Below are 17,381 nucleotides of genomic sequence, written 5' to 3' on the forward strand. Positions count from 1 at the left end.
GAACGGCAGAGTTTAAACGGTTTGAATTTTTTTGCCTGCGGCTCTTTTAGAGTTACTGCCAGTCCCAAACCCGAGTAAAGGAGGAGGTTCGGGCATGGGGTTAGCGACTTCATCCAGTAGCAAACTAACTCGCTGAAAAAACGCTAACAATCCAGATAAACAACTGCTTAATGAGACACCTTTGTATGATCAGTAAAATGGCACCGAAAAAACGGAATTATTGGCAATACGTACGCTTATTAATTTTTTTTGACTGTTTTGGGTCTACCTGACGAAAAGCTGACCGGGACATATCTGTTGTACCTTTATCCTCACTCACTTCGAAGATTATTGCAAATGGTAACAGTTCATCGGATAGCCGAATTGTAACAAATTAAAAGGATGACCTATTACGCGGTTAGGGTCAAACAGGATGAGAAGTTAACAGGCAGTCCCTTTAATAAGACAAATTTTCCTTGTACATGTCTTTCAGATGTTACCTTTTACCTGATTTCTAATTCAATTGTATGATTTTTTAAATTTCATTTTATCTATCCCTAACCAATTTTCGGGAGAATTCGCCAGTGTTTCAGATAACTATTATCCCATAGTGGTAAGTAAATCCTTAGAACAAACAGTTCTCTATGTCTTCGACATTGATACTGACTTCATAAGTTTTACTGGACACATCTTAGCTGAAGGTCCTTGCAACTGCTCGCAGGCTTAGACCGAACGCTTCTCGACATATCGATAGCTTTCGAAATATATCTCCGGTCCCTTCGTCTCTGACTTTTGGTTTGACTGGGTCGGTTTACAAAGGCGTCAAAGGATTCTCAGACTCCGAATACACATGGCATTTTTACAAACAAAGAATTCCGAACTGACAATCGCTCAATACTGACCCCCTCTGAGGAAAAGTTATCAAGCCATCATAACCTTCAGTTCTATCAGTAAGACTGAGCTAAGACATCCTACTATCAACAGGCGTTCGAGTTTCAAACGGTTAGATGTGTCAAGTTTACAGAATAATCTACAGCAGGTGGACTGCGAAATTCACTCTCAACCTGATGTGAATGATCATTGGGATTTCTTGCTGCCCACAATCTTATGTGCTGAAAAGCAGTCAGTTCCGCTAAACGTCCCCAAAGTCTACAGTCATCATGAATCTCAACATTTGCTTGTTATGCCGCAAAATGCACTACTGGACAGAATACGAAAGAACTGGTAACAAACAGCGCATACAGGTGATACTAACAAGTAAGAAACATATGCACAGAGGTAGTAATAGAAGGCAGGGTTCAGTATCAGATAAAGTTAATTGACAAGTCTGTCACCGACTTGAAAAGCTTATTCCGTCAGTCATTCTTTCTTGAACAAGCCAAAACCGAGGTTTCTCAACTTCTAGATCTTAATGATCCAACCAACAACGACGGTGGTGCCACTAACCTTCTGGCAGAACAGCACTGTTTGACATTTCTACCGACCCACACTATTTATATTGATTAAGGCTTCACCTGCAACTCCACAGGACTTTCCGAAGTGAACTCAAGAGCTGGCTCGGTGGACTGGAAACTAAAGTACCTAAACAAACACTTCCTCTGGCTCGAATATGGTTCATTCTTCTATACTGAGGGATGCAGCTTCAATCTTGACATAACCGCTTAGCGTGATGTTCTTACATTCGCTAAGCCGAGGTAAATTACCAGGAAATTGGACACTGGCTCACATCACACTAATTTTCAAAAAACATCGACGCAGCGAACCTTCACTTAATACCCTCAACAATTATGGAATCTCTGATATGCGATGGTTTACACGACTATTTATTATCCCTTTAGGGGGAGATACGCAATCAAGAAAACATACTGGCACTTCAGGAGGATCTGACTCGACTTCAATGTTGGGGCAGACGACAACGGACTTGCCTTCAACACTTAAAAGTGCAAAGTAGTCCATCTGCGACAAGTTGCAGACTATAGTTACAACTTAGGAAACTCCTCTCTGGAAGTATCCTAAGTTGAAAAAGATTTAGGAGTGCTGGTACCCTACTATTTGGAGTCTTAATCTAACTGTGACAAAAATGTTTTTCGAGCAAATTTAGCACTGATAACACTGATGCGCGATTTCGGCCAGTTTGAACAGAGAACGTTTCACATAATCTTCAGCATTTTCGTACCCCCCATTTAGAATACAGAAACATAGTATTTCCCCACTACCTCCATAGGATAAGGACACTCTGGAGCGTATCCAATGGCATGCCACGAAATCAGTTCGCGGACTCAAATTCAGGCCTTAAGAAGAGCGCCTCCGATCACTTACCTCTACTCATTAGAGTATAGGCGTTTAAGAGCTGACCTTCAAATGGCTTACAGTATCCCTAACACTTTTGGTCATCCTCTTGTACATTTACTTAAGCTTAGTCTCAATATTAACCTAAGGGTAACAACCAGAAACTGGAGACACAACACGGTAGAACGGACTGTAGACAAAACTTCTACTCCTAAGGAGTTGTCAAATGCTGGATTTGGCTGCCGACTGAGCTAGTTCAAGCGACTTCACAGGAGTCCTTCAAGAGGACACTTGGCTTATTCTTAAGGATTAAGGATAACATCTTATTATGATTTGCCAATTTCTGTTTTTCCTCTATTATCGTTAGTATACACAGGTCCATACCTGGAGGTATTGGTGATTTACTGCTACTAGACACGGAAGCCCGTTGAGCGAAAGCGTCTTCTATTCCGTCTTCAACCATTTGAACCATTTGAACCATTTATGTTCAGAACCATTTGGACCATTTAGATTAGTGGTTTAGTTGTGAAACTTTCTTTTCATTTCAGTAACAAACTGTCTACACAATTATCAGAAGAATTATTTCTGGGAATACAAGTTTACAAAAATCATAGTAGTTATATTGAATTTTGAAAGAGAACACGATACTTTGAGCGTTGCGTTCCTCAGTTGCTGGAAGTTTATCATAGGTTGTCTGACCATGTCGCATTTGCATAATTATTTGGGTGGTATCGTCAGTTCCTTAACTCCAAAGAATCCGTGTTTGCTAGTGTTAATTGCAATAAAAATTTAAGAGCTAACGAATTTATTTCTAAAGGAACGGAGAAGTTGTGACAGTCCAAGGGTATGTTAAGACCGAAGGTTTAGAGAATGCGTGGAACTGTGACCTCCACTCATACTACTTCCAGATTCCACCCACAGGTTATAGACACTTCGTGAGCTTCAATCACCATTTCCATTTCTAATGCTTTGTCCAACAATGTCTTCAGGAAGTTATTCTGTCAATTCGTTAGACCGCTTATTACTTTTTATATCTCGCTCCCATTCTACTCAGACTATAATCATGGTAAACAGCATCTGTAATTGAGTAAACGTTTTAGTTATTTTTACTGTGTTACCGTGGAAATAAAATTGATAAATAGTAAATTTACGGTAATAATAAAAACAGTGTTAAGCTGAACAGTAGCTTCTTGGTTTCGTTTTTATGCTGCATCAAACCGAAGCCTAAAAAACTGACGAACGGAACAATTTCTGAGTCTTATGGTAAATACAACAACCATGTTCTGTTAAATACCGGATAGTAAATACGCCTACAAGAAACTTTCAGTCGTGTTATTATGTCTAAATATGAGACTTGAGTTGCTATTCTCAATTCAGCAGGTTCCAGACCAGTGCATTACCCTACTGAAAAATGCTTTTAAGGCTAATCAGTTACTTTTAAGGTAACAGGAAATTTTCACTGAAGTCTTTTGTAGGGTTGTCTATTGTGTCTTCCTCACCATGTGTCTAAAGGTGTATAATTGTTTAGCCACTCCCTTGATGATTGGTTTTGTTAGTAAATAGATACCTAACCAAGATTAAATGTCCAGGTAAAATTCCTCACAGCTGAAAATGCTGACAGAGATACATTTATATGCATCTTAAATAGTATGTAAGGGGGTTTAAGATATTTTGCATCTTCTAAACCTAGTATTGCTTTGTGGCCAGTTTGTAATAATAGCTGGTTTGATATAGAAAAGTAAAGGCTTTGAGCGTTGATCACCTCATCAAACTAGGAAAACTTAATTGAACTTAGAGGATTTTTCGCTAGTGAATTACCGATGGAACTGCTAGATCTGTTTCCTGATTCCCACTTTTCTCCTAATCAGAATATTCAGTGATTTATTGACGAACAAACATGCTTAACAGTGGTTGACTGTTTGGGTTGATGGGAAATACAACTACAATATGAACGAAACGTGTTGGTTATTATCATTTTCAAAGTAATATCCAAATGTGGTTATTTATTTATTTGAACACATAAATATTGATAAAAAGGGGCACCGAATACATATACACCACACAAGTCACTTGATTTGTGTGCGGGTTGTGATACTTCCCGGGTTCCCAGATCGAAGTAGGTGGTTTCTTAGGGGGCCACAACCGGAGCCTTTGACCAAAAGATATGATCCACAAGGCGATTGAGCAACGTCAGAAGATGCAGTCCGTTGCAGCCAGTGACCAACGATTGGTTAAGCAGCTTGTTTAAGCGTTAGGCGTGGAGCGATAGGTAAAAATTATATCAGTTTATCTGTTTGCAATACTATACTACTATTGACTTAGCTGGCAATTGCGTTACGCATTCTCAGTATTGTGTACCATTTGAACTGAAGATGAAGTGAATTCATTAGACTACAAGAAAATATAACATGTCTACGCGAAAAGCTATTATGAATCCAATTAGTCGGAAACCATTGATGTAGCTCAAAGTCAGTTACTATCTCAAATACATCTCGTATTTATCGCACCACATCTACTCAATATCTTATTATTTTTAAATGTCAAATATTGTCGACCATATAGTCACATTAATATTATGTTTTGGATCATCAGTCAGACCATATTCGACAAAATATCAGTTATCATACTTGTTAGTCATCAGCATACAGTCCAATAGATATCATATAATGTAGACGAAGCCTGAATGATTGCTTACTTTTGCTTAGTTATGAGAGTAGGTCAATTACTTAAAACCTTCAAGTGATATTTCACGCTTTATTGATTTAAATGCATTTCAATAAAACCATATGATCAAAATGTACTAAGTTTTTAAGAATCTTAGTGGTTAAGACGTTCGTCATTCAACTGCTGGTCAAAGGTGAAAGTCCCACTCCGCTTAGTTTGATTTGGGCAACCGAATAGTATCGCTAGCCTACAGTCCCGAATATAGTAATCTGTGCTTCGTAAATGATTTATACTCATCACCATGTTATTACTTCTACAATTTTTTTTATCAATCTTGCTAATTTCTATGTCAATATTGTGGCAACTTGAGCTAATCCACTTGTGTACCTAGGTTTTCAATTACTTATGACTAACCATTCAATTCATTTAACGACTAGCTTTTTTTATGACAGGAAGAAAATGGGTGGCAGTATGACAAAAATATTACCTGGTTTGTATGTTGGGGGTTTTGATAATGCCAAAAATGAAGAAGAATTAATGGCGAATTGCATATCTCATATAATTATTGTTCAAAATTCGAAAAACGATGTTGAAAGAGTAAGTAATCTTGAGTTACTTTTAACTGTTTGTTGGTGGTTCGTAAAGCATAGGGGAGTTTTTGGTCTTTTATCCCAAATGCCCTGGTACGGCCGAGAGTGGGGAGAGTCCTCTCTCCCTCTCAAACTGCTCTCACATGGCCACGCGTATATAGCCTCTGTCAGGGAAGTCCTACTCACTGCGAACGTCCGGCGCTTTAACCGGGTCGGTGGATACAAAGAATTCACCCAGGGGAGTTGGAAAACCCTGATTCTAAACCAATAGTTCACATGGGCTCCAGTATCCTAAAGCAACAAATGGCGCATGAACTAATTGTTGGTCACCGGCTACCATGGGACTGCATCTCCTCACGTTGCTTCACTGCCTTGTGGATCAGATCTTTTGGTCAAAGGCTCGGGGTGTGGCCCCCTAAGATAACCACCCGCTTCAGTTTGGGCACCTAGGCAGTGTCCCAGCCCTCACACAAATCGAGTGAGATTTGTGTGGAGCATATGTATCTGGTGCTTTCTTGTACCGATATTTATGTGTTTAAATAAGAATTAAAAAATTGAATAACTTAACGTATTAATTCGCTCTGGTTTTTGTACACACTTGATGTTGAGGTTCTTGAATGTTATCTTACATTTGTCGGTACTCATCAGTAAGGTACCTATGCTAACTCAAAGAACCTAGTCCTTCTAATATCTGAACGAACGTTCAATAGTATATAAAGGTGTTACAATTAAATTGTATAGCTAGTGATTAGTCCTACAGAATCTATGTAATCTTGCTATACACCAGTCCGATCAGCTTCTCAAGCAAAATAATGATAAATACACATAATACTTTTCTGTTTATAAAATGATTGGTTTCTATTGTAGTAGTAATGTAGTAAACAAGAACACGAGTGGGGACAATCGAATGTATTTTAGCACAACATTACAGAATATCTCATTAAAATATGAGAACCATATAGTGAACAGTTAATTTGCAAACTATCAATCAATTGTTTCAATCTTGATTGTTCCTTCTATAAGTATCCGCTCATAGTCTCCGATTATAATTGTTCATGAATTTTCATACCAATCGCGTTTCGTCTCCATTCTTTCGTTATCGATCTTCTACTGAAGTACATTCAATGCCCGACCATCACCATATACTACTTATGTGGATATCAGTAACCCACACCACACTCGTCCCCTCTTTAAAGCATTCGTTCTTGCGGTGATTCTGCTCGCCGTGCACACTATCTTCTTTTGCTGCAGTCTGTGCCAATCTCTCCGTTAACCACCAGTTTGGAATAAATTTTTGACCTTCTATGATAACTAATATTCTATTCATCATTCGATCGATCGATAATCCAGACAATGATAACTTATATATGTACTCAAAGTTATTCGATAAACAACCTTAGATATTATGTGAAATGGTAGAAACATTTACAAAACACAAAAATATACTCTATCTGTTTTAAAGTATAATTATGTTTTGAGTACATTCATTATGTAATAGAACAATTCGTTTTAACAAAAATAATTTATTTATAGTTTCAAAAGGGGGTTTTGTGGAGATTTTAGTAACTTTATGTAGTTAAGATCATGAGTCGATTGAAACTAGACCACCATGGAAAACCTGGAAGCACTGGATGGCCGTTTCGTCCTATTGACTCATGATCTCAACTATATAAAATCACTAAAATCTCCCCAAAACCCCCTTCTGATAATGATCATATGCACACTAGTGACTGGCTCTATGAGGTAATTCCTGGAGTTCTAGTGACAAGTCGTGACCAGTGGAGGTAATCCATGTCAGGTAGAGACAGGTATCTACCTTAGTACAATGGAAGTTGGTCACGCAACTTCGGGGATTGGTTGAAGTTAGACATTAACACCGTTGGATGCCGACCGGTTCAGTGGTCTATCAGTTAAGTGCTCTGGTTCGAGACTGGTAGGTCCTGGGTTCGAATCTCGCGAGGCGGGATCGTGGATACGCACTGCTGAGGAGTCCTACAATAGAACGAAACGGCCTTACAGTGCTTCCAGGTTTTCCATGGTGGTCTCGCTCCAATTGACTCATGATCTCAACTATATAAAATTGTAGAGTTTCAAATGAATAATTATAGAAGCAAAAAAGGATTTATATTGCTTAATCATTAGAGATAAGTACAGTAACTATGGATACAATTAACTTGTACTGAAAAATATAGTTTATTTATATGTTATAGAAAAGATTTTATATTAGTGAATTTTTGTATAACTAAATAGATTAATTCAAAATATTGGAAGGGGGTTTTGTGGAGATTTTATTAATTTCAATAGTTGAGATCATGGGTCAATTGAAGCTAAACCACCATGGAAAACCCTTGGATGCCGGCTGGCTCAGTGGTCTAGAGGTTAAGTGCTCTGGCGCGAGACTGGTTGGTCCTTGGTTGGAATCTCGCGAGTCGGGATCGTGAATACGCACTGCTGAGGAGTCCCACAATAGGACAAAACGGCCTTGCAGTGCCTTCAGGTTTTCCATGGTGATCTAGCTTCAATTGACTCATGATCTCAACTATTGAAATTCAAAATAGTTAAGTGATAACTCCTGACGAAACTAAATTTTTGACAAAGGTTACTATTCAATCTTAATGTCAGAAGATTAGATAGACAGTTGCCCAATAGAATTGGTTCTTTAGTTACTAAAATAATCTGGTTACATATAAAATATTAATATTAGAGTAATATGATTAGATGTTATAAAAAATTGTGCAAAATCAATTATTCTCCAATGAGTAATATCTTAGGGTTTTCTATTATATTAATTTATCAAGCACTTGTCTATGTACCTATGTAATTAACTTATCAGGTGTAAGCCAAACTCTAAGTTAAAGAGCTAATGATACTACCTATTCGCCCAGACCAAAGTATGTGAAGCGGGACTCGAACTTGAAACTTAGTAAATGAAAGTCAAACGCTGTAACTGCTACATTACCTATCCAATTAATTTTAGACCATACTTTATTTTACTCGAACTAATGAAACTACTCTTTTGTTCAGACACTGGAGTAGATGATGTAGTCTTTAGACTTAAGAGGTAAAACTAAGGTACTGTTGTTTGCGAAATCGAGAGGACGGAAAGCGAATGTCTGGCGCTTTAACCGGGTTGGTGGATCCTCCGTGTCTACGTAGGGGAGTTGGAAAACCCTGATTGCAAACCACTGGTACACATGGTCTTCAGGATCTTGAGGAGACAAAAGGAGTATTAACCAATTATTGGTCGCTGACTACTATGGGACTGGATCGCCTAACGTTGTTCCATTGTCTTGTGGATCAGACCTCTGCCGAAGGCTCGGAGAGTGGCTCCCTAATAAAACCACTTGTTTCGGTCTGGGCATCCGGGAAGCACCGCAGCCCACACACAAATCAAGTGATTTGTGTGGTGCATATTTATTCGGTTCCCCTTTTTACCAATATTTATGTGTTCAAATAATAAATAATTGTCAAGTCTTTCTGGCCATTGTTGTTACAGTAATTATTTTGACTCATTTGATATCCATCTAGGTAGTTTTATCCATTTATCTATAGTGATATGGTTTAAGAAATAAGACCGATAGACTCTTGTCTCAGTCTACTATAAGTTCAAATTGTTTAAATTTGCATATTCACTCAGTATCTTTTAGATCTTATTAGCCTCCTTTTCTTCATGACCGGTTATCCTTTTTCGCCTACATATTAATCAATCAGTCAACCAAAAATAACGTATAACTTGACATACATATGCATCAGTTCAAGTCGTTACATCATTTCAACACAGTGAAATGAAATATTCAACTCATACGCCACACTAGTAGAAGTAGTAACACAGTATCAATGGTAGTAGTAGACTTCAAATATAAGCAACATTTGAGGAGATTTGACGAGAAAAAAAAGAATTTTCGGAATAAAAGCTATGTAATTATTATAAAACTCAAGATTAAAAAAATGATAAAGAGTGAATATATTTGCACCATTGCAACAGATTTCGAATCATGTCAGTAAATTTTTTTAACTTACTTACGCCTAGTTCCCTTCGTGAAGGAGCATAGGTCACCCACCAGCATTCTCCATCCAATTCTGTCCTGGACAATCCTTTCTAGTTGTTATTCATCCTTTTCATATCTGCTTGTATTTCCCGACGTAATGTTTTCTTTGGCCTTCCTCTTTTCCTCTTCCGGATTCCAAGTTAGAGCTTGCCTCGTGATGCATTTTATTGATTTCCTTAATGTATGTCCGATCCACTTCTTTCAACCATTAGTTATTTTATTTAGTATTGTTTGTTTGAATTAAGGCTATATCGAGGCAATACGCACAGTATGCACATATGCCAATTAGAGACTGACCAGTTGCAGTCCTAACACATCGATGGGAAGATTCAAACAAACAATACTAAATGAATTTAAACTTCACCCCATCGCACAAGCAAGTGACTATCAGGACTCAATAGCTGAGTGGATAACGCGATGGCGTTTGAAGCGAAAGATACTGGGTTCAATCCCCGGGGTGAACATCAACTGTGAGATGCATGTACATCCAACTGACGAGTCCCAAATAGGACGAAACATGCGTCAAACTGGATTCCACTGGTAGCCACTATTCATCTCTGCTTACCATTAATTATTTTAGTTTTACAGATCTCAGCCATATAGTATAAACCTAACAATAAGCTTTAATCCAACAGTCGATAAGTTCATAAGTTGATTTCTCGTTTTGGATTAACCGCGTCTAGTCTGTTTTTCATAATTTTCCATTCTCCTCTATCTTTTTATACTATTCCGATGCCTGGAAAGTTAGATCGATTTATACACCAGATACTTCTCTTTTTTATTTTGTCCATTATTGTCTTTATCTTGTTTTTACTTGTTATATAGTTGAGTAAAGAAGTAACTTTATCATATAATGGAGTAACTATTTTTTTATGAATGATACTTGTATTAGAACTTTATATTATAGTTAACTAGTAATGATCAATAACATAAGCAAATTTTATAACTTATATTTACCATTGATTGATCATTGAGTAGGTTAGTTGTGACTTAAATAGATGAAATAGTAATATCTTTGACTATGAAATTGAATCATACAGGATTTATTCCTCTAAAGAGCATTAAATCTCTCAATTTGTTCATTTACTTAGTTAAACACATAAATATTAGTACAAATGGGCACCAGATATATATGCATCGCACAAATCTCATTTGATTTTTGTAAGGGCTGGGTTACTGCCCAGGTGCCCAAACTGAAGCAGGTGGTTTTCTTAGGGGGCCACACCCCGAGCCTTTGACCTAAAGGTCTGATCCACGAGGCAGTGAAGCATCGTAAAGAGATGCATTACCATGGTAGTCGGTGACCAACAATTGATTCATACGCCATATGTTTCCTCAGGATCCTGTAGTCCATGTGAACCATTGATTTAGAATTTAGGGTTTTCCAACTCCCCTAGGTTGGCGCGCCGTGTTCACCAACCCGGTTAGAGCACCGGACATTCGTTTTTCGTCCTCTCAATTTTGTAAGCAACATCGGTGCCACGAGAAGACAGTGAGTAGGACTTCCTTCAAGAATACAAGTATACCTTGCTAACAATTGTCAAACAGAATGAAACCGAGATCCATGGTTACGTGTTGACTAATTCTGACTTGCACCTTACATTCATAACTTATATCTCATAGAATTAATTTAATATTATAGTATGTTCATTTAAAAGAAATCAACAAAATCATTCTTGAATTGAAATATGTGGCTATCTGGACTCAGTAGCTGAGTAGATAATGTGATGGCGTTTGAAGCGAAAGGTACTGGTAGGTCCTGGGTTGGAATCTCGCGAGTGCTGGGTCGTGGATGCGTACTGCTGAGGAGTCCCATAATAGGACGAAACGGCCGTCCAGTGCTTCCAGCTTTTCCACGGTGGTCTAGCTTCAATTGACTCATGATCTTAACTATAAAATTACTAAATCTCCACAAAAACCCCCTTGTGATACTGGTTTGGAGTCCTAGAGTGAACATCAACTCTGAGATGCAGGCACATCCAGCTGACGGGTCCCAAATAGGACGAAATGCGCGTCAAACTGGATTCCACTGCTAGCCGCTGTCCATCTTTACTTACTATGTTATACATTCTTGTTATCATAATTGGTGTTGATTAACTGCTATCTATTATTTTTCTCAATATGAATCAATTAATGGTGTACCATGATTTTTTCTAATCGGGATTAATACTTACCTAGTTTAAACTCATTTACCAGGTATAGATTCATCTATTTGTCTACGAGCCATATTATAAGTATACATACTAATGAGTGATACGACCTAATTGCACAAACTGAATTCGGGGTTCGAACTCGTCTCCTTGCGGTTAGAATTTGAATGGCTCTACACACTGTGTTACTGATCTACAAATACTGTCTAGCCTAATTATTCACAATTCATTTGAGGTATAATTTCCTATTTGATATTCTTTCTTTTATTTCACCGTTTGCTATCCATTTTTCTAACTTTTAAAACAATATAGTCAATAAGTCGTCAATATTTACATCTTATTGTCAATGAAAAATTAGAGAATAGTTTGTTAAACCAAATTCAATTGTCCAATGATTTCATTCATCGGGCCCGTTTGGATAGTGGGAATGTATTAGTGTGCAGGTAAGCTTTATATGTATATTTATGTATGTATCATTTGATCATATTGTGTAGCCACGCGTATATAGACTCTGCCAGGGAATTCCTACTCACTGTCTTCTCGTGGCATTACTTTTGTTTACGAAATTGAGAGGACGAAAAGCGAATGTCCGGTACTTTAACCGGGTTGATAGACACGGAAAGTTCACCTAGGGGAGTTGGAAAACCCTGATTCCAAATCAATGGTACACATGGGATCCAAGATCCTGTAGGAACAAGTGGCGTATGAACCAATTGTTGGTTACTGGCTACCATGGATCTGCATCCTCTTACGTTGTTTCACTGCCTTGTGGATTAGACCTGTAGGTCAAAGGCTAGGGGTGTGGCCTCCCCAAGAAAACCACCTGTTTCGGTTTGGGCACCAAGATAGTATTCCAGGCCTCATACAAGTCGAATGATTTATGTGCTGCATATCTATATGATGCCTCCTTGTACCAATGTGTGTAAACTTTATTAAACACTATAAGCAGAGATGGATTGTGGCTAGTAATGGAATCCAAGACGTGCGTTTCGTCCTATTCCGGAACTCATCATCTGAATGTGCCTGAATCCCAGGGTTCATGTTCACTCCGTTACTTGAACCTATTACTGTTCGCTTCACGCGGTTGTATAGACCAGATATTCACTCTACGTCAGGTCCTAGAACATAGACACATTTAGACGTCCCATAATCTTAGTATTTCTCGACCTTAAGGCGGCATTTGACTCTGTTGATTGTGAGGTTCTGTGGCAGTGTTTGCCACTGAAAGGAGTACCGAAGAAGTACAGTAACCTCATAAAGGCTCTCTACTCGAACACAACTGGTCGAGTTAGAGCCTATGGCGAACTCGCCCCCAAATGCCCTGGTACGGCCGAGAGTGGGGAGAGTCCGCTCTCCCTCTCGAAATGCTCTCACATGGCCAGCGAATATATAGCCTCTGCCAGGGAAGTCCTACTCACTGCCTTCTCGTGGCGGGGGTGTTGCTTACGAAAGTGAGAGGACGAAAAGCGAATGCCCGACGCTTTAACCGGGTTGGTGGACAAGGCGAGTCCACCTAGGGGAGTAGGAAAACCCTGATTCCAAACTAATGGTGCACATGGGCTCCAGTATGCTGAGGGAACAAATGGCGTACGAATCAATCGTTGATCACCGGCTACCATGGGACTGCATCTCCTCACGATGCTCCACTGCCTTGTGGATCAGACTTTCAGGTCGAAGGTTCCGGGTGTGGCCCCCTAAGAAAACCACCTGCTTCAGTTCGGGCACCTGGGCAGTATCACAGCCCTCAAGCAAATCAAATGAGATTTGTTTGGCGCATATGTATCTGGTGCTTCCTTGTACCAATATTTATGTGTTTAAATAAATAAATAAATATAAACTATGGCGGACTGTCATCAGAATTAATTACCTCAAGTGGTGTTCTTCAGGGCTGTCCACTCTCCACATTCTTGTTTAACTTTGTGGTTGACACGCTTTTAGAGATATCACTTTCATCATCTCAATCTTCAGGAATTGAACTTTTACCGGGAGACTCACTAGTTGATGAAGAATACGCCGATGACATAGTCCTATTTGGTGAAGACGCTGACAAAATGGAGAGTCTTTTGACCACTATAAGCAACTATACAGTCATGTTCGGGATGCGATTCTCTCTCTCAAAGTGCGAAATGTTACTTCAGGATTGGGTTGCATCGCCATCTGAACTAATGATAGAGAGTGAAGTAGTTGAGCGTGTCGACCGCTTCACTTCTCTTGGGAGTCTCATCAGCCCTCGTGGTCTGGTGTGTGACGAAATCTCAGCACGGATACAGAAGGCTCGTCTAGCTTTCGCCAACTTGCATCATTTATGGCGTAGGCGAGATATCCGTCTAGCAACCAAAGGACGGGTTTACTGTGCAGCAGTTCGTTCCGTTCTACTTTATGGCAATGAAACATGGCCGATTAGAGTAGAGGATATTCGTAGGCTACTAGTATTCGATCATAGATGTCTTCGAAACATTGCTCGTATATTCTGGGACCACCGAGTAAGTAATGGAGTTGTTAGGAAACGGGTACTAGGTAAGGATGGCAAATCGATTGATGAAGTGGTGAAACTTCATCAGTTGAGATGGCTGGGACATGTGTTACGTATGTCCAACCACCGACTGCCCCGACGTGCAATGTTTTATGGCGTAAGGATAGGTTGAAAGAAAGCTAGGGGCGGCCACACCAAATCGTGGCACAAATTCATGAAGTCACTGACAAGTGGACTGAGCCATGTTGGTAGGTGTAGACTACCTGGTTGGGATCCGTGAGATGATAGCAATTGATGATTAGAGACCTTGAATGACATGGCTCAAATCGTTTGAAATGGCGCAGGTGCATCCACTATTTGTGTTCTCCCAAATTCTAATCTTCTGAATTATTTGTGTCATTTTCCTTTTTCTCTTTCCAAATTTATTTCACTGTATTATACTCCTTGAATAACATCTTCAAACACTAATCTTTCATATTAATGCTTATACTCTTACTACTTCTACCACTATGGGATTAGAATCGACAACTGTATCTCTGTGCTAATATGGTATGTCAACTCGAACTGATGTACGTACGTACGAAGTTCTACTTTGTGACTGACTGACTGTTCGCTTCAAATGCCATCTCGTTATCCACATAGCTACTGAGTTCAAATAACGTCCAACTTGTACAATTGTGTGAAGTTGTAATTCATTTTTGTATTAGTTGTTTATTAAACAATTCTTTATCATTTTTTTCCACATTTCTTCTTTTAATCAGTGATTCAGGTCTATCAGCTAATGTAGCTGTTGTTACAGCTTATTTAATGACTATTTATTCATTAGATTATTATTCAGCTATTGGAGCTTTAAGAAGTTTACGATATGGTGCACATCCAGTTGAACCTTTACAAAAACAATTAATAGAATTTGATAGTGAAACTAATGAGAAATCCATTCATAATCCTCATCGAGAACAACAACAGCAACAACAACCAGAACAACAAGCTGAATTATTAGATTCTTTTAAAAATCCATTAAATTCCACAATGTATTTAACTATAACATCAGCATCAGAACGTGAACGATTAAATTCAATTTATGGTGAATGGCCATATCTTGAAGTATGTCTTTTTTGTTCTTTTCTTTTCTTTTACTTTATTATATGATAAGGGAGTTGATGAATTTTCGTCGACTGAGATGGTTAGGCCACGTGTTACGTATGCCTGAACACCGATTACCACGATGCGCTATGCTGACTAGTATTGAAGATGGTTGGAAGAAAGTTAGGGGTGACCAAACCAAAACATGGCATCAGTGCTTGAAGTTACTAACTTCTTGTCTTAAACATGTTGGTAGATGCAGACCACTTGGTTGAGGTCCGCGTGACTATCGTAACCAATGGTTGGAGACTCTAGGTGACATGGCTCAGAATCGATCACAATGGCGTAGGTGTATACACTCTTTATCTTCCCTTAAACCTTGAGATTAAAATTGCTTTATAACTTTCTTCCTTCCTATACTATATCCTTATATCCAACTTATCTTTTATATACTACTACCACTAAATTAACTACTTCTATGAATCCCGTGTTCATCTTGTTGTGCTAACGAGGTATGGCAACCCGGACTGATGCATAAATGTGCCGGGTCCTACGTTGTAGCTGACTGACTGATTATATGATAATTGATAATTATTATCAAATGTTTCGTCCATCAAACTTGTCTAGACCTTCTCCAGCATAAATAATCAAATCAAATCAAATCTATACATTAAGTGATTATGTAATCCTATTCAGAGAGGAATTAACTTTAATTGTTTGTATAATATAAGTCAGTTAGATATGAATCATGTGAAAAGTTCATAATGTCAATTTTAAATGTATAAGTGAATATGTGTGTTTATGTATATAGGTTCGAACTATTAATTTGTCTGAATTTTCTTTTGAAACGTCTATTTTGTATGTGGAAATGTGAATTATCAAATACATAAATAGAAAAGGGGTTTTATCGAGATTATAGTAGTTTTCTACATAGTTGAAATCATGAGTCAACGGAAGTTAGACCACCATGGAAAACCTGGAAGCATTGGACGACCGTTTCATCCTATTGTCGGACTCCTCAGCGGTGCGCACCCACGATCCCGCCTCACGAGATCAGTCTCGCGCGCGAGCACTTAACCACCAGACCACTGATCCGGCATCCAATGGTGTTAATGTCTAACTTCAACCAATCCACGAAATTGAACAACCATTCACTATTGTCTTCAGTGAGTTGATATCCCACAAAAGACCTAGTTGAACTCCATTGGTCACTGCTTCTCATTAGAACTCCAGGAAATACCTCATGGAACCAGTTACTAGTGAGCATATGTTGATTAGTATCAGGTTTTTTGTCGATATTATGGTAATTTTAATAGTTGATAGGTCCTGGTTACAGTAAATCCTATTTATTCTATTCATTTTAATCATCTTATTATATTCACTAGATCTATTGTTATTACTCCTATTCCAGTGCTTCCAGGTTTTCCATGGTGGTCTAGCTCCAATTGACTCATGATTTCAACTATATAAAAGATACATAATTGTAATGCTAAAATATTTCTAATTAATTTCTGTCACAATAACGATACATGTGAAATGAACAGGTTGAATAGAGATAGAGTTCAATTACTTGTTAATGAATATTTGCCATGTGGTAGTTAGTTGAATACCATCTTTTTTGTTCAGATTGTTCTTATTAACTCATATATACAGCACTTCTGCTGTTAATCTTTCTGAAGTATTTTGATTCCTTAAAATTTAATCTTGTGTCCCGTTTTTTCAACGCATATAACTCTATCGCTAACTTATTCTCAAGTTTCTTTAAAACATCCAAGGTTTAGGAATATGATTCAAATACTGATTGTATTCTTTGAACCTCACATTCAACTGTCTAGATATTTCTCCCGAATAAGCTGCACTACAATCATGACAATTGATCGCATAGACAACATTCTATTGTTTTTTTTTCTTTTTTTGGAAACCTTTTGTTAACTCTCATTAATACCCTGACCCTATGATATCACTGGGCCGAAAATACCCTTCTTATATTAGATTTATTTAGAATCCCCATCGTTTACTCTGATGTTTTTACTTTGATGATCATGGTATTGTTCGATAACATTCTCTTCTAATATTGATGGAGTTTTGTTCTCTGAGCTGGATG

The 17,381-nt window shown here is 38.3% G+C and overlaps 1 protein-coding gene and 1 non-coding gene across 2 annotated transcripts in view; both read left to right on the top strand.

Moving 5' to 3' along the window:
• Positions 1-5,391: 5,391 nt before the first annotated feature.
• Smp_133450 (jnk stimulatory phosphatase-related) overlaps positions 5,392-17,381 on the top strand; it is a gene marked incomplete at its 5' end in the record, with an annotated part of 21,220 nt that continues 9,230 nt past the window's right edge. Inside the window, 3 exons of the mRNA XM_018790518.1 lie at positions 5,392-5,529; positions 12,034-12,164; positions 14,956-15,298. Of these exons, the coding sequence (XP_018646247.1) occupies positions 5,392-5,529; positions 12,034-12,164; positions 14,956-15,298 (612 nt within the window). The remainder of the gene's footprint in view (positions 5,530-12,033; positions 12,165-14,955; positions 15,299-17,381) is intronic.
• Smp_tRNA_02366_Pseudo_TTG.1.1 lies at positions 9,966-10,032 on the top strand. Its single transcript has one exon. It is a non-coding gene (tRNA).

This window comes from Schistosoma mansoni (assembly GCF_000237925.1).
Source record: "Schistosoma mansoni, WGS project CABG00000000 data, supercontig 0080, strain Puerto Rico, whole genome shotgun sequence".
Lineage (NCBI taxonomy): Eukaryota > Metazoa > Platyhelminthes > Trematoda > Strigeidida > Schistosomatidae > Schistosoma > Schistosoma mansoni.